This window comes from Sturnus vulgaris, chromosome 12 (genome assembly GCF_052056855.1).
Source record: "Sturnus vulgaris isolate bStuVul1 chromosome 12, bStuVul1.hap1, whole genome shotgun sequence".
NCBI lineage: Eukaryota > Metazoa > Chordata > Aves > Passeriformes > Sturnidae > Sturnus > Sturnus vulgaris.
In genome coordinates, this window is record NC_142254.1 from 8,060,090 (window position 1) to 8,087,021 (window position 26,932).

The 26,932-nt window shown below is 42.1% G+C and overlaps 2 protein-coding genes across 3 annotated transcripts; one reads left to right on the forward strand and one right to left on the reverse strand.

The window, feature by feature from the left end:
- The first annotated feature begins 1,944 nt into the window (after window positions 1-1,944).
- Window positions 1,945-8,555, forward strand: LOC106856820 (borealin-2-like). 2 transcript variants are annotated; one of them, XM_014882447.2, is made up of 10 exons: window positions 1,945-2,134; window positions 2,408-2,536; window positions 3,499-3,539; window positions 3,889-3,949; window positions 4,573-4,640; window positions 5,409-5,476; window positions 6,140-6,178; window positions 7,240-7,372; window positions 7,581-7,667; window positions 8,380-8,555. In XM_014882447.2, exons 1-10 carry the CDS (start codon window positions 1,975-1,977, stop codon window positions 8,425-8,427), a joined length of 834 nt encoding a protein of 277 aa, XP_014737933.1. In that variant the 5' UTR covers window positions 1,945-1,974; the 3' UTR covers window positions 8,428-8,555. The 2 variants fall into 2 exon arrangements, with proteins under 2 accessions (XP_014737933.1, XP_088027993.1); XM_088171867.1 differs by lacking the exons at window positions 3,889-3,949; window positions 4,573-4,640 and having other exon boundaries at window positions 1,948-2,134.
- Window positions 8,556-10,093: 1,538 nt separating this feature from the next.
- On the reverse strand, window positions 10,094-20,575 carry DNAJA2 (DnaJ heat shock protein family (Hsp40) member A2). Its single transcript, XM_014882458.2, has 9 exons — window positions 20,372-20,575; window positions 17,624-17,683; window positions 16,437-16,657; window positions 15,100-15,180; window positions 14,644-14,777; window positions 13,235-13,431; window positions 11,676-11,820; window positions 11,372-11,499; window positions 10,094-10,865 (listed from the first exon to the last, which is right to left on the reverse strand). The coding sequence occupies exons 1-9, from the start codon at window positions 20,447-20,449 to the stop codon at window positions 10,677-10,679; spliced, it is 1,233 nt and encodes a 410-aa protein (XP_014737944.1). The 5' UTR covers window positions 20,450-20,575; the 3' UTR covers window positions 10,094-10,676.
- Window positions 20,576-26,932: the final 6,357 nt, after the last annotated feature.

A 26,932-nucleotide genomic window follows, 5' to 3' on the forward strand; every position in this document is an offset into this window, starting at 1 on the left:
ACTTCTCTATTTTCTAGGTCAATGGAGCAACACCAGCTGGATTGCACTATGACACATTTAATCCCATGTTCTAACCAGTATTTACTAATATTTAGTGCCCATGTACCAGATCATTAATTTCTGCATCACTCAACTTACGGACTTCACATCTATCCAACTTATTACCACAAAACTATTCCTTAACAGTGGAGAACTGTAAATAGAGATGCTCTTAGGCAAGTTTATGCTGATAATTAATCCTATAATGTAAGGAGTTGTAACCAGGAGTCAAGCAAGGCAGATTTCTTTCTTCATAGAGAGGATCAGGCACGCAGCTGAGGCTGATCAACTGTGTCCTGAAAGCTTTGGTGGGAGGGTTTTTTTTGGTGTTGTCAGTTCCCTTTTTAAAAAACTTCTTACCTGGCTTGTAGGAAATAAAACTTACAGAGCAACACTATCTTGTCTTTTTGCAGTGACATCTCAGAATTACTTTAGTGGTGTTTGTTTTCTAACTTCAAAGAAAACAATATTTAGGGAAAGGGAAACTAGTCCTGCTTCCATAAACATACATGCATATGCCAGAACCACCAAAAGCAGGATATTCTTTATATCAGGATTTTGGGTGTTTTCTGGAACAGAAACACTTACCTCTTTGTCTGGAAGGGTTTTTTTGGGGGGTGTGGGTAGTGGAGTATGTGGTTTGTTTTACAAACAAGAACTTGGTCTGATACAAAATGCATATATTATGAATTGTCAGTCAGATTTTTTACAGCTCTTTTTGAGTGACATAGTCTGTCCCATCTGGCTCAGGAGATGTGCCAGATTCATATGATACAGAAAAAGCTACTCACATCAGAGAGCTTGCAGCATCTGTATGCACCATGTGAAAACTACTAGTGTTTTAAAGCATTATCTAAAGCCTTTTTGCACAGCTCCTTGCTCAAATTTGTACAAAACTCAAGATATTCATACCTCTGGTATTATTTTTTTAATTTAGATACATGCAAGATATATTTCTTCAAGGAATTATATTTTTAACGATATGGATTTGAATGTTTTTATATATTCAACACTTGGTGTAGCCACACCTTTCTAATGTTCCCTGTTACTATGTGTTTATTAAATCCTGTCTTCACAGAATCAGAATTTGCACAAGTTGTAACCACTGAACATTGAACAGCAGAAATTTAGCTAAACCCAAAGCTGAGCTCTGAAAGGGCCATTCCTATGGAGCACAGAGGCTTCCCAGCACCTGTGGAAGCCCCGGCAGCCCAAGCACCGCCCGCCCCAGCCCTGGGGCTCGGGTCTCAGTCCCGGGGGATGCAAACGCTCACCTGCTCCAGTGCAGCTCCTGTGTCTTTGTGTGTGTGTGTGTGTGTCTGTGTGTCTCTGTATGTGCCTGTGTGCCTGTGTGTGTGTCTGTGTTTGTGTGTGTCAGTGTGCCCGAGTGTCTGTGTATGTCTCTCTGTGTGTGTGTGTGTGTGTGTGTCCGTGTCTCTGTGTATGTCTCTGTGTGTGGCTGTGTCTGTTCAGCTCCTGCCAGGGCATAAGGATCCTCAAATCGTCGAATCACAGAATGTTGAGAGCCTTAAATGTCATTTTGTCCCAGCGCCCTGCCTGGGCAGGGACAGCTCCCACACGGCCAGGTTGCTCAAGGCCTTATCCAGCCTGGCCTTGAGCACTGCCAGGGTTGTGCCATCCACAACCTCCCTGGCTTCCAGTGTCTCACCACCCTCACGGTAAGTAATTTCTCTATTATCTAACCTCTCAATTTGTACCCATTTCTCCTTGTCCTGTCACTACAGGTGCCAACGCCTGAGGCACCTCCGAGACGGGGCACTCACATTCCCCGCTCCCCTCACGCCGTTCCCTCCCTTCTAACAGAGCCGGCACCGCGGCCTTCGCTCGCCGCTCGCCCCCTGCCCGCCCGGGGGTGTGTCCGGCCGGCCCCGCTCTGGGCGCGGCTCCGGGCTCGGCTCGGCCCGGCTGGTGGCCATGGCCCCGGGGAAGGGCCCGTGCCGGCGGCGCAGCAGCGACTCGGGCGTGGAGCCGGACCGCGGGCCGCTGCTCCGGGACAGGGAGCAGCTCACCGCGCTCTCGCAGAAGAAGAAGGACCAGCGCATCGCGCTCTTCCTCAGCGACTTCGACCAGCAGGGTAGGGCGGGGGTGCCCGGGCCGGGGGTGCCCGGGGCGGGGAGGGAGCGGCGACTCCGGGCCGGGAGAGCCCCGAGCCGGGGTCGCGTCCTCGGGCAGGGTCGCCCGCCCCGCGCCCCGGGCTGGCTGATGGAGCTTCCAGGCGCTCCGACTCCCGGCTCGGATTTCTCCGGATAAATCGCTGTTTTAACTTTCTTTTATAGCGCGGTCTTGCAGTGCTTATACTTGGAGACATGTGACAGGCGTGGCAGTAAAAGCGTGTTTTGTTTTAAAGCCAAGGAGCACATCCAGGAGATGAAGAAAGAGCTCGATTCGCTTTTGCAGACAGCGGAGAAGGCGTTTGCGGTGGAGCTGCTGACGATGCCGGCTGCCGTCAGGAAGATGAAAAGGAAAGATGTGCTCGGTGAGAGTGCGGGGCCCTGTGCTCGCGGTGCGGGCAGCGATGTGCCCGGGGCTAGGGAAGAAAACCTGGGAACTTGGTGGCTTTCACGAAGAGATTTGCTTTATCTGCCTTGTATTTTAAGCAGGTCAATAGTGCTGTTACCAAGCAGATGCTCTCTGAGCACTCCTGTTCAAGCAGACTGATCTGTGTAACACAGGATATAGAATTAGTTGGTGACTAGTCTGTTATGTGTGCACTTAAGTAATCTTATTTAAAGTCTGAAGAGACAAAAAATAATTACAAGCCTAGTGTTTTCTGTGTGTAAAAACAAGCATTTCTTTCATCAAATTTGTTCATCCTTAGCCACAGAAATTGTTTTCTCTTTGTCAATTTGAACTCTCCTGAGCCATTCTAATCTAGTCATATACTTGTGATGATAAGCAAACAAGTTAAATTTTAACTCCCGTTGATGCAAAGGTTTGAGATGTGTACAGAGCATCAGATGTATATTCTGGTGAGAACTGATGTTTCTGGAATCTACCTTGCAGCTGGAAATTGTAGGGGCCACACAGAGATCAAATCTGAACCTCTAGAAGAACTTGAGTTTACTGTAAGCCTGAGTATGTATTTTGTTGTCCTTCTGGAGAAGCTTCTGCCTAAGAGCATTAGCTGTCTGCAGTGCAATGTGTGCATGTGGTGGTTCTTTGAATTGGGGGGGTACCCTGTTGTGGCTACACTCAGGATTCTTTCAAGGATTAAACACTGAAATGGCCTTAGATTTTCATTGTTGTTCTGCAGGAGTGACTGTCCTACAAAACTGGAATCTTGTTCAAATGTAACACATATGCTGACCTAAGGCTGCCTATTTAACCACTGTAATCCTGAATTACTTGTTTGGCTTCTGAGCCCATAAGATAAGACTATCAAGATAAATATTATGCAAGTAATAGTATCTAAATATGTTATAATTTCTTGAGTTACAGATTTGCAAGGACGGGAGGAAGTGGCTCTTGCTGCTGCAGTGGTAAGTGTGTGTTTTCAAATTTTATCACAGTTTACAGAATAGGATTCTTCTCTCCCTGCTGTAAATACTTCAGACAAATTATTTTGTTTGGCTTTGTGTTTAAATAGAAGATGATATGAAAAGACTAGACAGCCAGCCACAGTGCAGTTATGAACATTACCTTAAGTTTTAGGGTCATCTGCTGGCAGAAATTCAGATGTTTCCAAAAAAAACCCCTGGTGTTTAGCCAATCCCATTTCCTGTTAGTTGCTTTCATGCCCTTTTAATTCACTGCCTTTTGTAACATAATATGCATCTACTGGGAAAAATCTGACGACCTTCCCTTGTTGGATAAACATTTTTTTTTTAGAATGACTGCTCTCTAGAAGACATGCCAAATCCCAAACTGGTGAGGACCAACAGCAAAAAAGGCAGGTCAACTCGTTAATATATAGCCTGTGGTTCCTGCATTTTCTTATTTGCTGAGTTTGAACTGAGCATTTGTAAAATGAATGTTAAGCCTGAAGTATACAAGAGGGAAAAGTGCATAATAGATCCTCCAGCATTCAGTGAGGAGGATCATGAGCTATGCTACTGTAGAGGTACTTTAAATCATGAGATAGGGGCTTCTGTCCTTTGTATTTATCAGTGAAAATTGTGAGAAGAGACAGATTTAAGGCTTTACAGTGCAGGAGGAAAGTCACCCCTCTTAGGTTTCCCTTGACATTCTGCCCATTGAGTTTTGTCAGAAAAACACCATTTTTCATTCTATCTCCAAATGTGCAACAAGGAGGACAGTACAACTGGGCTGTAATTCTGTTTTGTCTGTGGGCTGAGGGATTATCTGGGGTCATTTAACTGTCCTGTGTGTCTCAGTGCCAGTGAGGAACACACAGAGTTTGCTTTGACCTGTGTCCCAGGTGAATGACATTGGATAGCAGAAGGGGGCAAAGCTGTCCATAGGGGGGAAATAGGCTTCAAATATGAGGCTGAAGTGGTGTTTTGTGCTCTTCATGAGATCTTTATTTTCCTCGTCTTGCTAATACATTTCTAGTTAAGGTAACTACAATTGTTGAATATGAAGATTCCAAGCACAATTCTGCAAAGAAAATAACTAAAAAAGTAAGTTTATTCTGTTTTTATTCAAAAAACATAAGGACTTAATCAGTTCTGACCTGCCACAAACCCTGCTAGATCCATGACCAGGCAGGCCAGTGCTCTGCTGTCTGTTGGAAAAATCAGTTATTTTAAATGTAACATATTTGAAGTTAAGCAAGGCTAAATAGTAAATTATTTTCATAATGAAATATGGTATCTGCACTTCTAGTGACTAATTCACACAGGCTGGCAAGTACTGGCATAGTCATTCTCTCTTGACTTGCCAGTAAGTCTTGATGGTTTGAAGAACCTATTTTATTGAAACTTTATTTTTTAAATCAACTTCATGTTTAATCCATGCTTTTCTATAACTGAGAAGTGCATTCTTGTCTCTAAACCAAATCAAGTGTTTTAGTTTTGCCACCTCAGTCTGTCTGTGCAGTGTAGCTCCTCAGCCAGACACTGATGTAGCAAGATGATAACAAATACAAAAAAGATTCTGTGATTCTGTGCAGTTACAGACTTTTACTGTAAAAAGGCTTAAAAGTTGGAAGGGTGTATATTAGACAGGTGGTTGCTTACACAGAACTTCAGTAGGAGTAAATACATTTGGCATTATGAAACTTCTTTTAGAATGCATATTTGGTATTTTATATATATATATATATATATATTAATTAAAAAAAGGCACGACTATGGGACTTAACTACCCTTTTTCAACAGGAATATTTACAGTATTGTTTCCTGCAAATGCCACCCTTTTTGACTGCAGTCTTATGTATAAATTTTCAGATTTCCAAAACGAGGTCGCTGGTTTCATTGGCCTCTGGTTTAAGTGGCAAACTGAACTCTCTTTCTAGGTAAGACTTGACCTTTCATAGTTTATTTAACTCACCTGAATTTGTGAGTGCTGAACACAATTATTTTCAAATATAGTAGCTGAGATTTGAGCCCAATGGGAATACATCTGATAAGGATTCTTCCATAACCTGACTGAAATGCACTGTGGTGATGGGAACCTGAACATAAAAGCACCTGTAGCTGATGAAGGCATAATGGTGCACAGTTCTGAACTTAGGGGAGCAGATTCCCAAACAATACTAATGGAAGAGAACATGTGAGGAAAATATCTTTGCTGTGCTAGCACTACTGCATTATTCTGTAGTAAACACCTAACTTGGGTATTGCAGCCCTCCCTTGTCCAGTAGCATAAATTATTATTTTGTTCTTGGATGGATTTAGGTCCCATTCTGTCACGTTTACCTCAGGAGGGCTTTTTCATGTTTTTCACACTAGATCTCTGTCATGGGCACTTCAGCATTCTTCAATCCACTCTCTGTCTACCTTCATCCTAGCTAAAACTCTAGAGTAGATGAGGAGGAAATAAATAAAAATAACAAACCAACAAAATAAAACCCCCAACAAAACACAAAACCAACAACTACTTTTTATTTTCCTTTTTGTTTACTCATCTGCTAGCGTGGCTTGCAGAAGGATATTAATTCTCTTTATTTTCATTGCAGTACCACAAATCTCAAAGCCACTCCAAAGGGAGCTAAAAGGTAAGGGGCTTTTAGTTTGTTCTTAATAAACAATTTTGTTCAAGACCAAGACACTATATATCTATATTATTATCAATCTAGATATAACAGATCTTCGTGGTCTGCCACTAAATGTGACAGCAGGGATGCCAAACCAGTTACACTTCCTGCTTTGGGTGTAGTGTTAACTTACATTCTCGTGGAGGCACAGGGTTTGATGTCCTAAGTAAGTCAGTTTAAAAAAATGTATTTAGAGTATAAATTCTGTTCTCACTCACTGCTTACAGACTTACATCTCAAATTTGTTCTCAGAGCTCAGCCTGGATTAAAACATCACCAATACTGCTTTGTTAAAAGAAAAATAAACCAATCCCCACAAACCTCTCAACCAAATAACAGAGATAATTAGTTCTTGGCATCTTGAATAGGCAAAATTTTCAGTTAGTATCATTTTCCATACACTACAGAGTTTGCTTTTGGCACAAGCTGAAGTGAGGGGATGAACAACTTAATTGGGTCCTGAAACCATCAGTTTCACCTTGGCCTGCTAGAAATGTCAGAGGCTTGTTTCCATGCAGCACATATCCAAATCTTACATTTTTTTAGTAGAATAAGAACAACTGTATAATGAAAATTTAGGAATTCTGCATGGCATAAGGCATGCCCTGTGCCTCTGAGAGGTAGCAGCTTTGGTATTCATTGGTATCTCCCTCTGTAGTAGACAGATACAGCACACGTCTTATCTTAAGCCCCGAGGCATGAAGTTCCTCTTTCCAAAACTGTAAACATTTACTGCTGATATGGGAGAGTGGATATTCTTGTTACTGAGTGGCTAAAATGTCATCTTGTGTCACAGGCTTACAAGGTTACTGCAGTGGCAGGGTCATAAAACATTACTCAGCAGTGCCCATAAGTGCTGCTCATGGTTGGATTTCCGTAATCTCCTGGCAGAACTGGAAAAATTACTGGACTGCCTTTCTCCTAGGTGTATTTCCTACAGTAGTAGCATTTGCTTCATGCTTGAAGATTTCCAGCAGAGCATAGAAAGTTAACCTCAGAGTAACATTTTCATTGTATTCTAGTGCTGGATTACAACAGGCTGTCTCAAGAACTTTACCTGCCAGTGGAAGAGTTCAAGCCATGTTAAAAAGAAGTAAATCAGTACCCCAACATAAAAGTGTTCCATTTGTCAACATTCCCCTGGCTGATGGACAGGTATCTTTTTATTTTTTTGAAAACATTTTCAACTTACAGTAGTTGATTAATGCAAATAGTTGTTAGTGATAGCTCTTGCTATTCCTAAGTGAGATGCTGCTAAATCAAAAGAAAAATGATTGCCAAAGCTTTGCAATGCACAGGGAGTCTCAGAGAAGCTGGACATGCAAGAAAAATCTTTTAATCTTATAATTGTTTCTCTTCACAGACACTCTGTACAGCTGGTGGAGACCTCCGTAACATCGATGTGCAGCTGCTAAATCAGGATACAGTACAGCACATTCATAACCTGGTGGTAAGCTTGAACTAGGAGGTTTACAGATCTGTGTATTCAGACACCTGGTCCCAGGCTTTCATGTCAGATTCTGTCATGAATGCAGATTTAAAGCCTAAACTGGTTGGCATCATTTAGAGGGAGGGAGGGGAGAATTGCTGCACAGGAATCATGTGTAAAAGTAACTGCACTTAACATAAGCATGTGCAGTTTGGTGACAGCCTGGGGGACCACAGGAGCTTAAACTTTTCCTTCTGCAGTGCTCTGGTGGATGTCCTACCATGTGAGCAAACTGCCATTCTCTTATCTCTCATTCACAAAGGCTGACAAAGCTCAGTTTTGATTCTTCTTGCAATCCATTGTTGTGTGTCCCTTGCTGAGTAAGAACTATACACTTGTTAATTCTCTGCTGCAGTTGAACAGGAACTGCCTTAATGGTTGTCAAGCAAAATAAAGTGGACCAGAACTTTGTAGCACATACTGCCCAATCCTCCTGAGGGAACCTGGGCTATTGTTTGAAGTAACAGAAATCTATCCAGTTTACAGTTGTGCAGGTATAGAGACCAGTGCAGCTGAGTCAAACTAAAGGTTTGGGAGCAGTTCTTTGGTTTTTGTTATGGCCCTGCCTCTGTAGGGGGGAGTAAGTGCTCACTGCTTGCTTTAACAGTAGGGACCTTTCTTCTTCCAAGTCCTTTTGGGTAGCTTCAACTAAAATGAATTTTTCCCCCCTCAGAGTGAACTGACTGTACTATGTGGAAAGGTAACATCTAAACCAAGTTAATTGAAGTGTCTTGTGACTACAGAACATTCGTGACTGCTCTTGCCTGCTGCCTCCTAAGTGTTGAAATGATGTCTATTATGTCTTAATAAAGCTGCATACTGCCCAGTAAATGTTTTTATAAGCTTTTATATCATGTGATGTGTCTTATTAAGTTCCTGTTATGAAGGATACCAAAGCAGAAGAAAATTCTACTTTTCCTTTATAAAAGGCTTAGGTTAGATTTTAACTAAATTCACAGCAAATGAACAGAAGCTGTATATAGGAAATAAGTTTCTCTAATATTCAACAAATAAACTGAGGTACAAAGTACTAAATTTTTGAGCCTTGAGACACTTTCATTTTAGTTATGTGGTAGAATATATGAATCTAACACAGGAATAAAATTTATTTCCAGTCTTGTGTGTGATGACATGACAGTAATATGCAAGATGACAGGTAAAATTAGAATTTGTTATCAGGTGCTACTGGCAGGAGCCCAAATTAATGCCAGCTGAGGACTGAAGCAGAACACTGCCCTACAGTGATCAGCTCCTCCTCCAGCCCTTCACTTAAGCTATCTGAAAAGTTACCATTAATCCCATCCTCTCTTCCCCTTCAAAAAAATTCATCTGAATGGGGATTCAAGGCTGAGTATTACTCTGTTTTACTGGGACTTAGAAGCAGAAGACAGGTGTTGTAATGGTTTAAGCACTGCAGGTTACAAGAACTGACTCCTTGGTGAGATGAGTCAGGAGAAAGGATCAGCATGTAATCATGACTTCACAAAAAGCAACCCCAAGTTTTAATAAATGAAAATAAAAGACCCACTAGAGAATGCCACATCATAAGTCAGTACTGAAATACAGATCAAACAGTATTTATTTTTGCTTCATTTTTAGAGTCTATAACAAGGATGTTCAGCAACACTCAAATGCCAATGCCTACCCAAGCACATTGAAACCCTTGGAGTTTGTCCCTCCAACCTCATCAATAAAGTGTCAATAACTATCAGAAAAATAACTAAACAAGTCACACTTCAGATTTGTAAAGAAAAGTAGAGCTTCAACTTTCTCACTTAAACAGGAGAGAAACCTTGCTATAGAGGCAGCTTACCAACCCAACACTGTTCATGCACAACAGTTCCTTAGTTAAGGTCACATTTTTGTTTTGTTCTGGCATTTTTGCCAATTAATAGTAGTAGAACTGCAGCTGGAGATCTTAGTATCTTCATACTTAAACCAAAGTGCAAACTACTAGAAAAGTAACAAAACCATCTACGTTTATTATGTTTCCAGGTTAAAGCTTTTTTTTTTTAAACTGGAAACACTTCTCTAGGAAGTGAGGCTGAATCAGACTTTGAATAGGATTCAAAGGCTAAGAGAAAGACACCATTATTCCAGAATGTAATCATTCCCCATTTAAGGGGTTATCTTTACACTGAATTCAGATACCCTTGTGTTTTGTTCACACAAAGGGGACATGGCTGCAGCCTTCCCTGTGCCCGTTTAGTCATCTCTCATTTCAGGAAGAGACTTGAATGTGGCACACAATTGTTATCTAACCTTCACCTAGTCTTAAAGCAGTTTCAGCCTCCCTGTGTTTATAAAATATCTATCATCTACATAGTCTCTTCATACACAGACTAGTTAAAGCCACTGGAAAAGTAAGAGTTACAAGGCAAAAGAAATATATTATACACCAACTGCTTTTATTTAATTTCAGAAACCGTTCACAAGATGGTAGAAAAAAACTTACAACCACTTCTAATTTAGTCTTTCATTGTTCCCAGTCAGCTCTAAACCCATTATGTGCAAAGCCCATTTACCATGCATCTAGATGATAGATACAGGCTATGAAATTCTTGATTCTACTTGTAGCAGCTTATGCAGGTGCAGCCAAATACCAAGCCTCAGGACAAATTGTACACAAACTTTACAATGTAGAATTTGAATTAAAATATGAAACTTAAAATCTACACAAAACTGGTAAAAATCAAGCACAGATACGAGGACAAACTTAAAACCCATGTGAAAAGGAGTCTCGTCTTCCTTTCAAGTGCTTTATTCTGCTACACAGTCAAAATGAAGATGTAAGCTTGTGGTTAGTTTAAATTACACTCTGTAGATACTATAGACCAATTTAAAAGTTACACATACAGCAATAGATGTCCATTGGTTCATCTGGATTACTTATACAATCCAGCTGGATTGTTGAAAACAAGTCAGGCAAAATTTGAAAGAAAATCCTTGTGCAACTTTTTAGACAAATGTTTACTGGTGGGCACACTGTACCCCAGGTCCATGATGGCTGCTTTCTTCATCAGAACTATCATTATAAGCTTCACGTCTCTGGCCACCACCTGAACCACGAGTGGTATCAAATTCTTGAAGATCTACCTCTTCTGCATCACCAATTACATTGGGAAATTCTGGTCTAGCTGGCAGAAGATCTTCAAGTTCCTGCCCCAAAAAAAAAGAAATGCGTTCAGTATTGCAGCTACAACTCCTAAATAAAGTGACTGGTTTCCCACAACTTCAAGACACCTCCAAGAGCAGGTTTGGCTTGGAAGTCTGTGCTGATGAAAGCTCTGAACTGCAGAGTCATTTAAAAGTATTTGCATCAACTGCAAGACACCATTTCAAGACCACCAACAAACAGCTCCACATATCAACCAAAAGTGCAATCAGTAAATACAGTTGCACTCTGCAAACTTATCACACAGCAACAGAAAGATTCTCCTCCTGCCCTCATCTGTGTACCATCTGCACAGCTCTTAAATACAGCTTCCATAAATTCATATTTCAAGGGGTATTTCCAAGTAACACATGGCCCATAAAAAAGCTTAGAAGAACTTCACTTGCATCTAAATTTAAGCACCTGAAAGCAAGCCCATTGAGGTACGACATAGGCTCTTTGCACACTCTGTCAAGTAAGACACCACATTTATTCTTGAAAAATTACTTACTGAAAGCTTTTCTGGGCTAATCCAGTTATTTTCAGGAAACTGAACATCAAATTTAATGTAGAGATCCCCCTTCTCAAAAGGATTGCGATACTGCGGCATTCCTTCACCTCTGACTACACGGACACAACCTGGAATTGAAAGAGAAGTGAAGTAATCAGGAGAGTGCTACTGCAGAGCCATTCTCCCTCCATGCACTTCTCTGTTTCCCCAGCTTAGGTTCAGTTAACAGGACAACTAAGGTGACATTAAGTGCTGAAGAATCACAAAAGCATAAACAAAGAAATCCTTGTCAGGTCAAGCTTACCTGGTTCAATTACTTTTCCAGGAGGGTATTTAACCACAATCTGACGTCCATCAAGGTGCTTAAATGTGAACTGAAATCCACACAGTGCTTCAACAAGTCCAATCTTGTGTGTCATATGCAAGTCATTCACATCCCGCTGGAACACCTGGAAAACAAAGGAGATATCCTTTCTAGTAAGAGAATCACAACTCCACCAGACTCATTATTGAGAATTCGTTATTATTTATCCTTAAAATCCAATGTCAGAGCAACAGCCTTTGTATGAAGTGAACTTGATTCTATTAATTCAGATAGCTTAACATGCTTGGGAAGTTTGTGCCTGACCAAGTGTCATCTAAAATAAGCCAAGCCACACCACACAGCAAGGTAAGATTCAAATTAAACTAGGCCTGTACAGCAGCACTGCTCTTTCACCCCCAAAATCTTCCACATCAGCAACCTCTAAACAAAACTGACAACACTTTGACACTATTTCCCCTGCACTGGAGTACATAAACCAGGTATTTTTCAACTCTTGCCCTCACACATCTGCTTTAGCTACCTTGACCTACAGCAGGACTTTGATCACTTAGTCCAGAGCTGTCAGAAGAGATCTTTAGGCCACATAACTCAGGATTCTTCATCAAAGTAAATCTTAAAATTTGTCCACTGGCAGAACCATGAGTCCCACTTCAAGAGAAATTTTAAGAGCACAAAGTCTACCTAGTTTTACTCACTAGGACAAAGTACAGATAGGCAGATTAGCAGTCCTTGACACAGCTTTGGAAAGTTTACAAAGTCCCTAATTAGCAGATGACTAATATTATATCCTTAATATATGAATGGAGTTTAAATTTGTAGCCCATGCTACTCTGTCACAACAGAAAGTCCTTCCTCGAGTGCAACACACAAACTATTTCTTATTTCATCACAGCTTGTATCTGGCATTTTTTTGCAAGAGAACTGAAAAAGGAGCAGTCACCTCAACTCTGCCTCACATGAGTTTTAACAGGAGAAGATAAATTGCAATATTGAATTCCAAAGTGCAGTGTATATAGTCCAGAATGCAGGGAACATAAGTTTAACCAAACCAGTATAAAATAATAATGTTTGTTTTGTTAAGTGAGTCAGCAACATCACCATTTTCTGTTATTTCCAGAACCACAGCACCAGACACAGAAAGCATCTGGGGGTTTTATCAGGAGTTCCCTGCCATGTCACAAGACATGGAAAAAAGCCACACTTAGAATTTTGTTAGTGTCACGAGCAAAGCAGATTAAAGTTAACATCCTGAATGGCTTTTCACTGCACTGTACTGTATCAAAGTCAGTCTGAGAAAGCTACCTCTTGCAAGCATTAGGAGGCACCAGAAGCTGTCTGTTCTCTGGCTAAGGACTTGCCCAGTTTTTTCTGGCTCACCATGAAAGCCACATTACACACTATAAATCTATTAAAGGCTATTCACCATCTCTCCCAGAGCTGCAACTGTATCAATTACTTTAAATGAATGGCCATCTATATAACTTAAATATTAACAACTAGAATAAAAGGCATTTAAAAGATAAACTCAAAAGCATTACCTCATTCTCCTTCTCTTGGAGTAGAAGGACAATATCGCCTGGTTCCACACCGGGAGCCTGATCTGCTTCTCCACTGAATGTAATTCTTTGCCCATGTTTCATGCCTTTATCTACATGGACTTCAAGTATTTTTACCTCTTTGATCACCTTCTTCCCTTCACATTTTTTACAGCGGTCTTTTTCGTTAATTACTTCACCTAAATAAAGACAAATTTTGAGTTCAGAGACTTTGACATAGTCACATCCAATTCCTAGGAAAAACTACTTGAAAGCAAGCTGAAGAATTTCTGCAACACAAGTAGTGATTTAGATGTTACTTTATGAATTCCTCACAAGAGGAAATCCAGCCCTCATTTACCCTAGCTGAGGCAGGGGGAAGGAAGAAAAAAAAAAAAAAAAAAAAAAGAATTCCCTGACTGCTCCATCTCCCAGAATATCCCCACAAGACAGTCCTGAGTAAATGCAGCCAGCAGAATTAGAGAGTCTTGCATACAAAACTAGGGAAAGAGCTGGTCACATCAGATTCACCCCTAGAGAGGTAATTACTGTTTCCAACAAAATGAAGGGTGACAATCCAAAATGGCTTCAATGCTCTGTTCTACCTCACCTTTATTTTTCCAGTGAGTTCTTGTCTCTATACACAGTAAAGTATTAGGGCACATGGACTGTAAAATTTCGGTACTAAGTGCCACAAGCAGATGCACTTGGCTTAAAATATTAAGCTTCTCACCTTAAACCACCTTTCTGTGAAACAAAGCATAACATTATGATGCAGTTGAAACTACAAAATATGTAGGTTAGGCATATGAAATGTTAAAGACAACATCATTTATTAAATGTTTTGACAAGTCACAAAATACAACTCTTTGTAGCTCGAGTGTTGTGACAAGTAAAATCATCCACAAGGTGATGCTACTACTCTGCTAACTACAGAAGGCATAAAAAGAAATCATATGAAGTGCTGAACTTGTTACCCCCGAACAGAACCAATTCAGGCAAAGATATAATCTTAATTTGAAGAAATTAAAAATTCAACTTTAGGTTGCCATTTTTAACCTACAACTGTCCTTGGATATCAGGAGATGCAAAAAGACAAAAAGCTCCTAAACCAGAAACATCTTGGGTTTTTCACTTTAACACAAGAGTAACAGCAGTAAGTAATATTCACATCTAAGTGTTTTTAAAGATGATCAATCCCTACTGCTTGTGCTTCTAGGCTGCTTTTCAGTACATTAAACATTGTAAGTCTCGCTGCTGTTCTGAGTGAAATGATTTCTCCATGCTGCCACCAGAGTGAGATGCAGCTGCCTGAGTAAGGGCAGAAGTGTCCTGGATAAGTTCCTCCTGAGATTTGAGCAGGAGGCTAGACCCAAGCAAGCACATTTGGTAAGAGAGAGAGCCTGGCCTACCTTCTCCATTGCAGTCAGAGCACACGGACTGCATCTGCTGCACCATTCCCGGGGCCAGCTGCCGGATCATGATGCGCACGCCCCGGCCCCGGCAGGCGTTGCACTTCTGAACGGAGCCAGCCTTCCCTCCCTGCCTGCAGCACAAAGCACCAGTTGCATGAAAAGGAAGTTCTTCAGAAAGAAACCAGAAACCCCCCTCCAGCAGCAGGTTAACATGCCTACATGCCCAACTGCACTGCCAATTACAGTTAGGTTCTCTGCTCTCCCACCCTTCCCCCACACAAAGCCCTTGATAATTCCAGTTCCATCAACAGCATCATTCAAGTTCAACAATTTGCTGGTCTGAAAGCAGGCTCCAGTAAGTCAAATACTGATAAAGATCTGACACAGGAGATCCTTCATTACACTATCTGCCAACAAAGCAATCAGAGAACTCAAAAATACAAACAAACTTACCCATTACATGCACTACAAAGGACATTCTTGCTAAGTTGTAGTTTAGTTGTCTTTCCATTATACAGATCTTCTAAAGAGACTCTACAAAATAAAGTATTTCTCCTGGGTTATCATTTAACAACTTATTTCGCCCATGTAATTAAAATACTTGCGTACGACAAATAAAAAAAGAAAAACAACCTAAATATTCCTAACAAGACTAAATCTGCTATCAAAATAAGATTTTAAAGAACCACTTTGGCTTCCCCAAAGAGTTAGTGAAAAAAATTCCATACGTATCAGTCAATATACACTTGTAAATCTGAACACAGTTTCAGAGAAAAGCTGTAATTTAATCAGAACAAACCAGATAAGCTTGTTTCCTATCTAGAATTTTAGGTGCTATTGTACAGTCATAATTAATTATTATTTTTAACTCTACCAGGCAGGTGAGAAACAAACCTCTGTAAACACGCCTGACACTAATACTGTCTATTGCATAAATACATAAGAACACATATAAGAATACTTACTACTGTATTGGGTTTTCTACCTAAGAGAGTTTAGTGGGGAGGGGTTAGCATGTCCCCAAGGCCACTTAACTTCTTAGTGTTTCTCCTGAAAGGATTAGTTAGTGGATAGAAATTTCATCTCAGTATATTGAGAACAGGTTGCCTGGCATCAATATTTAGAAATAACAAAATCAAAGCTCATTAATAATATTATTAATGAGTACCATGGAGTTTTACCATGGAGTACTAGCTACTAAACTAAGCAAGCATGTGAAGTTAAACAGACTTCACCAAGCACAGTTTGCCAAGCACAGGAAAGATGTTGCTTAACTGAAGTTTTTAAAAAGGACCTGCTCAGCAAGGGAAAAGCCAGCCATGACTGCAAGAAGAGATCTCCAAAACACAGTTAGATGTGATATTCAAGAATGACTTTGACAAAATAAACAAGACCAAAACCAAAGCCACCACACACACTTCCATTAATTATGAGGTTCAACCATAGTTCCAGCTGGAATGGCCCTATGAATTCAAGTCTTTCCAGAGCACCTCCACTTTCCCAAGAACCTGCCCGGTGAGTAATACTTGGCTGTTACAGGCTTTTCTAGATTAGAACTACCAAACATAATTAAGAAGCAAAACAAAATAAAACTAACAAAGTACATAATTCAAATAACCTGGCAAAGTAGTCTCCACATGACTGGCCCCTGTCTACACACAACATGCAGCTCTGAAGAGTAGTGCAGACTGCAGAGGATCTCAAGTGAGAATGTATAAAGAATAGAAACCAGCAGAGTTTCTATGGTCAGGAAAGCTTCAAAGTACAAGCTGCAGCATCAAAGTACTCACTTGAGTGGATGCATCATATCTTCTCCTCTTCTTCTACCATTGCGACTTCTACTCTGGCCACCCATGAAATTGAACAATCCACCACCAAAGATATGGGAGAAAATATCGTCCATTCCACTGCTTCCACTCCCTTCTCGGAGCCCCTGCTCTCCATACCTATCATACAGCTCACGTTTCTCGGGATTTGACAATACTTCATAGGCAAAGCTTATTTCTTTGAACTAGAAGAGGAAGAGAGTCAGAACAGTGCATGACAATTCAGAACTTCAAGGCAGCATTTTACGAGTTTCTCCCCCTGAATGAACACCTATCAATTAAGAAGATACACAACAAAACACTTTTCCACCCTCATTTTGGCCTAATTTATTCTTACCAACACTTTAAAGTCAGACTTGGGCTTAGTTTTGTTACATCTTACCATAAAATAAGACATTTAACTGCAAAACTTGGCTGGCTTTGTTCTTTACCAGCCTAAGACAGATTTCTTATAAATAAAAAAAAAAAATCCAACTGAAGAAGACCCCCCAGTACACAATACTGCAGAAGCCAAAAGGTGGGATACCCAACAGTTACATACTGACAGCAAAGACTACAAGATGTTGGACACTTAAAATACACTAACAGTTGAGTAGCTGACTGAAATGTATATTAATGTATTTGGCAAATTAGTATCCTTTCAGTTATCTCTGCTCACCTCTAAGCAGCCATCAGAACTTCAATTTGGTTAAAGATAATCAGCTGAGTCAACTTAATTGACAATTTTTAAATTGCTTTTAGCATAACGAATCTAATTCAACCTTCCCACATATGTAATTTGTTTTATGCTGCAGCAGTTTTAAGAACCTCTACACATACATTTTTCCATGTTGGAAAAACCTGAAAAACTGACAATCTTTTTCAAATTCCTATGTAGATGCCAATGCCAGCTGACATTATTTCAGCAAATGAGAAGCAGTCTTTTCCTCAGCATTACCTTCTTGACCAACTTGACTCAGCCAACTGCTGCATTTTGTCACAAGGTACACTGGCAGATTTTGAGACTGGAGAAAAGTTGACCAGATAATGCTTCTTCTCACAGTATTGTTTAACAATTTAAACAGCAAGCCCCCAACATCTGTATTCAGCTCCTTAGATGCTGCTGTAACAGCAAACTTCAGATATTAAAAAAAAAAATTAGGCTTTCTTACTTTGTCCCCTGCATTTGGATTCTTATCAGGATGGTATTCCTTGGCCAGTTTTCTGTATGCCTAGTTGAAAGAGGTAGAAAATAAGTTAAAATTTCCATTAATCAGTTCTTTTCCAAGATACTCAGATAGTGTGCCCAGGAAGAAAGAAAATCCTAATACAGTAAAGTGAAAATATAACAGTGCTTCAAAGTCACTCATACACTGATATGACCTAAAAAAACTTAACATCACTACATGCATACATTAACTAGACTTGCATTTAAACACAGGTACAGCACACAATCGTCAGAACTAGTTTTCCTGCTTATCCTCATTAACTTAGAGGGAGAATCCCATTTGACTTTCATTAACATGACTTACTCTTTAGAACCCACTCAAACCCTACACCACAACAGTACATTTGAACCCGTTTGTCTTTGCCCTCAACCACAGCAGTACAGTAACAACAAAATGGCTGCCTCAGCTTCCCATTCAACCCTACAACCATTCCTCACAACAGTAATTTCCTTCTTTCCTACCTAGCACTAATGGAAGAGTTCATCTCACTTTGAGCTGAGTATATGAGTTACATGTGCAGAAATGTACATAGAACTGCTTTTATTTAACTTCATTGTTGTAAATCAGTAGGAGGAGTAAGTACAGCCAAATCCCCAGAAGGGACTTTCCAGACTGCATTTTTCTGACCAGCACTGTGGCACTCGGGACCATCACTGGTTCTTCAGCAGCCCTTCATCTGCTCTGCTTGCACTTGAGAGGATCAAAACAAACAACACAGCAGGCAGAGACTTTTGCTACCACTGGAGCTAATGACAGTAGAAACTTCAACCTTTCCTTTACTCCACCTCAACACCCTTTAGGAACAAGCAGGGGACAGATATTAAATTAGATTGTATACAGTCTTTTTATTTTTCAAAGTACATCCATTAAAAAAAACTATAGCGATGCAACTGCAAAAAATTCAAGTATCAATTCTTGGAGAGGATTTTTCTAACACTTTACTTCTGAATAACTGAATATCTAAACTAAGTCTTTATAACTACAATGCTAAGAGCTATACACACAAAGCTTTACCGAAATCACATCACAACTTCTGAACAAACAAATTTCCTTTTTTTATATCCCTACAGTTACTTCTCATTACTGTTTTTTTTTGTATTTTTGCATGGAATCGAGACATGATAAAGAACTAATGAAATAAAAACAATGTTGACATTACAAGCCTAATATTCTAAAGCACAGTAAGTGTAAAAACCAAAACTCATACATCTTGCTGGACAAATTACCCATTAGGAACAAAGTATAATGTTCCACAAACCTGTGTATTCTGTTATAATGGATGTACCCATATGTTTTAAGTATTACAACCAAGAAAAAAAAAACAAAACATCACTAAACTGATAACCTAAGTAACATTTTCGAATCAGGGAAAAAGGAGCTTGCAAAGGTGGTCTTTAAAAAGAGGAAGTCCTCACATCTTTGCTGATAACAGCATTCCAGGCCAGAGCAACTCTTACAACTACCCATGGTCCTAAAGGAAGCCATCACTATTTGTTTCATCAGAACCAAACCTATAATCAAGGTCTACACTGGGAACATACGTAACTTCAGTAAAAGTTAATTTAGCCACTGTAAAAGCCTATTCTCTCAGCCCCTTCAGACTAAAATTAATTTTCACTTTTTCTATACTGTTATATAGGTTAAAATATCAGATTTTAAAGCATCTATGAAACCTCTCAATGACAATATATTAACTCCTCGGTGTTGCAGACAGTTGGAAAATTTACATTCCATGATTAGTCTAATATGTGGTAATTAATATTGGGTGGTTCAGGCTATCTTAGCAGAAAACTGCTCTGGTTTTCATTCTTACAGGACACAGATAGCTTTAAGCGAACTCCGTAAGAAAATAAAATACCCTGGTGGACAGTGCTGTATACAAAACACAACCTTCTCACCGCCTGCCTTCCATCTCCAGCACAATTTCAACACTGCAATCGCCTATCCCTGCACAAATTAGGCTGCCGCGTGCATGACGGGTAAGGCGCAGTTGTTGGTGCCAGCACCACCCACCCGCGGAAGCCTCTGCTAGTGAACCGTCTGGTTCATTCTCCTCCCTCACGTGTAAACGGTCATTAAGGCCTTCCACAAAAAGAAAGAAAAAAAAAAAAAAAAGAAAGAAAGAAAAAAAAGCGTTTTATACGCTACAGGATGGAATTGCTATAGTGACGACCTGGCTCCAAGTTTTCACCTCCCTTCTTTGTTTACCTCGCCTTGCCGCTTTCGGCCTGGGAGGAATCGCATCTATGAGCGGAACAGAATCCTCCCATGGCCTGCACGTGGGGCAGACAATGGCACCGGTGAGGACCGGCCCGCAGGGATTCTCACCCCCAAAAAGCCCTTGCGGCCGCGCACGGCGCGGTGCCGCGGGGGCGGGACGAGCCGCGTCCCGCCCGCGCCCGGAGCCCACGCGGGACGCGCCGGGCCAGGGACGCAGCGAGCGCGGCCGGGCCCCGCCGCCCCCTCCTCCCGCCGGGCCCTTGCCCTGCCCGCGGCCTCCCCCGACCGCTCGGCCCCGGGCGCGGCCTGCGGGGCACCGCGCCGCGCCCGCATCGCAGGCCTCAGCCCCGCCGCCCGCGGGCTGGCCCCCGCTCCCCGCTCGGCCCCGTTCCCCTCTCCGCCCGCCCGCGGGGCCCTGCCCGGCCGGGCCCACCACCCCCCCACCGCCCGGCCTCCGCCCCGCCGCCGCACCTTCTTGAGTTCATTGTCGGAGGCGCCGGGAGGAACGCCCAGGATGTCGTAGAGCTTCGTGTCGGCCACGTTGGCCATGGCGAGGCGGCGGCGGGGCCGAGCGGGGCCGGGCGGGCCGAGGGCGGCGCGGGCAGGGCCGAGACCGGCGGCAGGACACGGACACGGACCGGCCGCGACGTCACCGCGCACGCGCTGCGTCACCGCGCCGCGACGCGCGAGGCGCGCGGCCCCGCCCCCGCGGCGCCCCTGACCCAGTTCCGGCGCGGCGCGGCAGGGGGCGCTGTGCGCGGGGGCTGTGAGGGCACGGGCGGGGCTGCCCGGGGGAGCGGGAGTCGAGCGGCGCGCCGGGAACAGCGGCCTCAGCTGTCCCGCCTGCTCCTGCACAGAGTCGGCGGCTTGGAGAAGACTTCTGAGATCGTCCAGTCCCACCTATGACTGAACACTTCCATGTCAACCAGACCGTGGTTGACTGAGTGCCCTGTCCAATCTTTTCTTAAACACCCCCGGGGACGGTGACTCTACCACCTCCCTGGGCAGCCTGTCCCCGTATCTAACCATTCTTTCTGTGAAAAAATTCCTACCTTATGTCCAGCCTGACCGTTCCCCAGTGCAGTTTCAGACTGTTCTCTCATCCTGTCACTTACTGGGTGGGAGAAGAGCCCCACCTGGCTGCACCCTCCTTTCAGCGAATTGTAAAGAGTAAGTTCACCCCCGAGCTTCCTTTACTCCAGGCTGAGCCCCCCAGCTCCCTCAGCTGCTTATCAGACCTGTACCCCAGATTCTTCCCCAGCTCCACTGCCCCTTCTCTGGACTCGCTTCAGCACCTCAGTGTCCTTCCAGAATTGAGGGGTCCAGAACCAGACACAGCACTCGAGGCGTAGCCTCACCAGTGCCCAGGACACTGGGACAATCACTGCCCTGGTCCTGCTGGCCACCCTATTCTTGATACAGGCCAGGGCCCATTGGCATTTTTGGCCACCTGGGCACACCTGGCTCATGTTCAGCCTTTGTTGACAAGCACCTCCAGGTCCTTTTGCCCCAGACACTTCCCAGCTGCTCTGCCCCAGCCTGGAATGCTGCAGGGTGTTACTGTGGCCAAAGGGTAGGACTGGCGCTTGGTCTGTTCATCCTAAAATGCCAACGCTGTTGGTCTGAGCCTGAAATGTTGAACCTGAAACGCCACTGCCTGTGCACACAGGTCCCTCGAGCCCCCAGCTCCTGCCTCCCCAAGCGTGTCACTGAGGTGCATGAGGCACCCACACACCAAGCTGCTGCCTGCCCTCAGGCACCAGTGGGTGTTCCTTCAGGGACATATTGCTAAGTGGTTATAAATAGCACGGGTACCCATCTGCTCTGGTTTTGTGCTTTGCTCCACTGCTGGGATCTGAAGCACCAGTTGCTGTGTGAGGCCCAGAGTGACTCACAAAGAGCACCAGCCCCAAGGCCCCAGCTGGGCACCACTCTTTGCAGGCAAATAAAAAGCCGGGTTGTGTTTAATTAGATGTTTGTCTCTTAAAGCTGGGCTAGGAGAGCAACTACTGAGCCTTTCCTCAGTTGTAGTCTCTTGGTCGTTACCCCCTTGTTAGGCAGGGGCTGCTGGAAGGCTCTAAGAGCTGTGGCATGTGCGTGGCTAAGGGTGATGGCATGGAGTCTGTATTAAGGCAAACCCAAAAACTGGCTTCTTGGCCTCTCTCTGGGTAAGCCCAGGTTGTGTCCCAGAGAGGATGCTCCCTGAAGAGGAGGTGAGCAAGGCTGAGGCCTGAGGAGAGGCTGCTGGGAACAGATTACTGGCCTGACATGTCAGAGAGAACAGAAAAGGCCCTTTCAAAAGATTGTTGTGCTTGTGGCATAGAAATTTGAATAGGTCCCTTGCCTAAGGGGAACTGAGTGCCTGAAGGTTTCTTCCCTCTTGGTGTGTAGGGATACCCTTCATCTTGACACAGCCTGTGGTTGCAGTGGCTGGATTGGGAAGTACTGTCTGCTGGTGACTTCTCTGCTGCTTATTGGGTGGCTGTTTTTAGGGCCCTAAATTCCATCAATGTGTTTATTTGGCCTGTAATGATCTGGTTCCATACTGGTAATGTGATGGTATTAATTGCCTCTGGGGTTGCAGGCGTGGCAGCAATCAAGAGCTTCAAAAGAAAATGGAGACTAGTTTTGGAGGGAGAAAAAGAGTGGCAGGGCAGAGAATGGCTGCTGGAAAACAGTCCTATGGACTGTAATTATTAGTCTGGTTCAGTGATGCACAAGACACAAAGAAAGAAAAGCCCTTGCAAGGAGAGGTATTTTGCTTTGGTGTTTTTGGAGGCTGCTTGTACAGCCTTTGGGAATTTAATGATTTAACTTATGTAGCTATACCCAGTAAGGCTTCATGATTTGGTTTACCTGTGTATTACTTTACTTGGCTTCATCTTTTACTTTGATAAGGCTAAATTCATCTACTCTAAGAACTGTCTGCTGTGCATACCTGGCTTGACTATTTTAGATTGTACTTGCTGACACACTGATATGTTTCTAGAGAAGGTTTTTTGTATCATAGAGGTTTTTCTTTTTAATGGGCAGTCAGGTAGGAAGAAAAGTTAGGAGTGTGTGGAGGAGTGCTTCTTTGCTCGACAGCTCAGATTTGTATTTTTAGGTGTTAAGCAGAATCAGCAGGACTGATATAAGCAGTATTTAACATACAAGGAATAGCATTTATGTTTCCTTGCATTAAAAAAAAAGAATCTAAAGCTCTAAGAAGGTGAGTTTGCTCAAACCAGTGGGGTGCCATTCTTATCTATGCCTATAGGGAGGAAGTTCACTGAAAATATGAATCAGCCCAGACTTACCTGTCCGGGGAGCTGAGTGGCTTCTGAAGGCACTTGGCATCTTGAGGCTGTATTGGCATGCAGACTATGAGCCAGGAGTGCTGGACTGGGGGGGTGAGAGGTGAGCTGGGGGTATCAGCTGCAGCACAAGCCAAAGAGGCAATTTAGAAGCAGTGTTTGCTACTCTCTCCCCTGCCAAAACAGCCTTGTCACTACAGGCCTGGTTTAGATCTTGCACAATCAAGCTAGGAAATAAATAGTACAAAAACTCCTCTGGGATGAAACTTTACATTTTACTTTTAAGTGGAGGTAAAGAATCATAAGCTAGGATGATTAGCTTTTTATTAAATTCAAATGCAGATGAAGAGCAAGGTGGTGTTTCTTCTTCCTGCACATTGCTTTCACCATAGACTTGTGAGCTGTACTGACAGAACACATTAGACAGCTGGCCATAACTCACATTTAAATTGCTTCCAAAATATCTTCAAATTGAGACTTTCCTTGGAGTCCAAAAATGTGTCCTCCCCCGCTTCTTTTGGTATCACTTGTACATTCTTTGTTTTCTTTGTATGTCCTTTTCATTTTTAAAAATGATTTTATTCTTCTTTCAGATAAGAGCTTTTCATTTAGTTCCTATGTTATTGTTATCACACAACATGATAAAAAGCAGTTGCTATATGAAGGTTTGTTTGTTTCTAAAATAGACTGCACAATTCTCAGCTCTTTGAGGCATTGTTTTAGCCTTACACAGGCACCAAAAGTAACTATTCAAATTCAGTTATTGTTTTGGATTATTTTTCATTCTTTATATAAAACAAATTTAATTTCTCTTTTTAAATGGAGCATTTTATGATGCTTTCTTAGAAATAAAATAATATTGAACATGTTTATCACTGGAAAATTGGAAATACATCAATTTCATGTTACTTCAAATGAAATAACCCCTGTTCAAGCTTATTTATGAAGTTATTTTATGTGTTCAATGTGGTCTGAGCATGAAAATATGACCTGGCATCACTAACTCCTGCTTTATTACTAAACAATAAAATTTAAATTTAAAAAAACGTGTCCTGTTTCAATACCGTTAAAGAATGCAGTTACACTGAGAAAAACTTGCTGAGCCTATATGGCCATTGCTTTGAAATGGTTTTGTTATCAGCTTTCATCAGCTAAGGCAGTTAGTGTATCCTGCACACCATCTGATTTTTAGACCTTTTTAGTAATGGAAAGCAAGCCAGTAAAGAACAAAGAAAGGACATGAAAGCTGTAGAGAATTTTAGGGCTCTGAAGAGCCTGTTAGGAAGTGGGGAAGCTCTAAAGGGCACAACCAGCAGTGCCAGCCGGCTGTTGCTGGTGTGGTCAGAGCAGCAGCCTGCCTGCCTCTCCCTGAGTTCTCCTGAGCAGGGCAGCAGGCTGGAGCTTTTGTTATGGTCAGAACAATGTGTCTGCTTTATTGTCCTGCCCGGGAGTGGGGATGAAACCCAGGGCTGCCTGACAGGTACCTCTGTGCCACACCCGGAACGAGCTGCACATCTCCTTCCTTTTGCCACTTCCTGGCCCTGCTTTTTCCTGTCATTACACCCCTGTTTTTCCAATGCAGGCTCCTCCCAAATACACAATCCACCCCTAATGACTTGTTCCCCATTGGCCCCAGTTTTGCTACATCTGCACTCAGATTTGGGTTACTTAGATAATCCCAGCCTTATATGGCATTACTGACACGGTTACCCTGGGGCTGGTGGCCTTGCACGACTTTAGTCCCTGAATGTCCCTGGCAACTCTCTCTGCTGTCTATCAGTTTCTCCTCTGACTCCTCCTTAAGCACCTGTGGGACCCAGCCACCCTCACAGCATTATCTATAGCTTTTATCACCCCCTCATGTGTTAGTGTTATTTGTAATTCCTAGTGAAACTTTTTAATGTCATGTCAGTAGTTTCACACATTTTGTTCAGTTAACTGAATCTCATGCCAAAATCAACTCCTTGGTCTGTCATTTGCCTGCAACCCCAAGTGAGCATAGCTGAGAGAAAATCAGAAAGTTACTTACTTTTTATCTGTGTGCTGGGCATGTTTTCCTTACAAAATTAATGCAGAATCAGTGAGGAGGGGAACACTGGCAGGTAGTGCTAAACAAGCTAAAAAGCCTGCACTGTGGGGATCTGTAAAGGGGAGCAGGGAGAAAGGGAGAGCTTAAGGGATTTTCCTTCTGAGTTAGCTAGAAGAATTTAGGAGTTCTGCCTTTTTAAATGCCAAGTTATCAAGGCACTTGGACGTTACTAGATTTTTTCCATCTGAAGAGCATGCGGAAAATCTTTTTTTTTTCTTGTAAACAGAGTGTTTTTAATTTGGATTTAGGTTTTGGAATTTTTGGGTGTAGATCAGAGATTACAGAGCAACATGGATTGGGGGGAAAGCAATTTAATTTCTTCCTCATTGAGACATTTCTGTGTGATGAACAGTGTTAGGTGTTATGTATAGACCTTTTTCAAGATTGGCAATGATTAGAAAAATATACCAATTAAATTTATTAACCTTATCTTTTCCTAATAAACTCTTGGTTGCAAGATAAATTGAAAGTTTCAACACAGCTTGGCATATGGTGTCTGAGCTGAAGTTATGAAGTGCTAAGTTAGATTAGCATGCTGAATTTATAATGGTCTTTAACAAGATGAAAAGTCTTTTTTCTTAAGCTCGGGAGAAGGTTCAAAAGGATTGTTATTTTATCCTGTGGTAAGAGCTGGATGAGTAAAGGAAAAAGCGTGTATGTATATAAAAAGCTAAAAAGTGTGTGCATATACACATTGAAAACTTGACATTGCAAGGACCTTCCTTCTCCATTTGAATTGCAGCTGATTGGAAGCCCTAACACTGATTTCCCTGGAAGCTTTGTACTGAACAATGTTTGAGAACAGCCTGTGCATTTCTCTCTATGTCTTAACTCTGGATATGTATCAACACACTATTCTTTTATTCCAATCATCATTTTTGGTATTATTTTACTGGTTCACCTTGTGTAATTTTTTGGCTTGTCTGCTGTTCCTGATGTGCTAAAACTGTGCTTTGGGTTTATGGAATGCAGAGCTTATTGCAATAGAAGTGTTATACAGGTATGTTATATGGATATCAATAGGAAAAAAAGGTGGTGTGAAAATTAGGTTCTGTAAGGAATCAATGTTTTGCCTTAAACAAAAAGAAGTGGTTTTTAGATATTTTTCTTAATACCTTTTAATGATCCTGACTTAAGACTTGACATTTTTTGGGAGAAGTTTATTTCAAAATCACAGTTTGTATAAAAAAACAGCAAAACCAAATAATCTTTGCTGAAACATGATTTTGGAGGAAAAGTATAAAAATCAACACTGAAAAAAGATCAGCCAGCCCTGTTGCAGTATCACTCTGTTATGCAAGTTCCTGAATGAAGTCCAGCTTCCTTCTTTTCCTAATGTAAAGATCTCAGTGCTACTGTAGTCATAGTAGACAAAAATGTTTTAATGAGGTTTGTGCTTGGAAAAAGTGATTTGAATTGATTAGGGTGTAATAGTGCATGTAAGAGCTGAGATGTAAGAAGTGGCCTTAGTGTTTGTTTCTTTTAGTTACCATGGCTTGTAGTATAATTGTGTTATGCTTGCATTCACTGCTTTATATAAGAATTTTCTTTTTTCCAGTGTATAGAAAGTGCCTGAGTTGGATGCATGCAATCTTTTAATTTTACTGACAATTCAAGTTCCCTTACACTCTAGGAACTCTTCACAAG

Bases quoted from the DNA above. Each gene is read 5' to 3' on its own strand.
- LOC106856820 (XM_014882447.2), top strand. From the start codon at position 1,975: ATGGCCCCGGGGAAGGGCCCGTGCCGGCGGCGCAGCAGCGACTCGGGC. The intron at 2,135-2,407 runs GTAGGGCGGGGG...TTTGTTTTAAAG, and splicing joins CAGCGACTTCGACCAGCAGG to CCAAGGAGCACATCCAGGAG. The intron at 2,537-3,498 runs GTGAGAGTGCGG...CTTGAGTTACAG, and splicing joins GAAAAGGAAAGATGTGCTCG to ATTTGCAAGGACGGGAGGAA.
- DNAJA2 (XM_014882458.2), bottom strand. From the start codon at position 20,449: ATGGCCAACGTGGCCGACACGAAGCTCTACGACATCCTGGGCGTTCCT. The intron at 16,658-17,623 runs GTAAGAAAGCCT...TTCCTCTTCTAG, and splicing joins ATCCAAATGCAGGGGACAAA to TTCAAAGAAATAAGCTTTGC. The intron at 10,866-11,371 runs GTAAGTAATTTT...TTTTTGGGGCAG, and splicing joins TTAGCCCAGAAAAGCTTTCA to GAACTTGAAGATCTTCTGCC.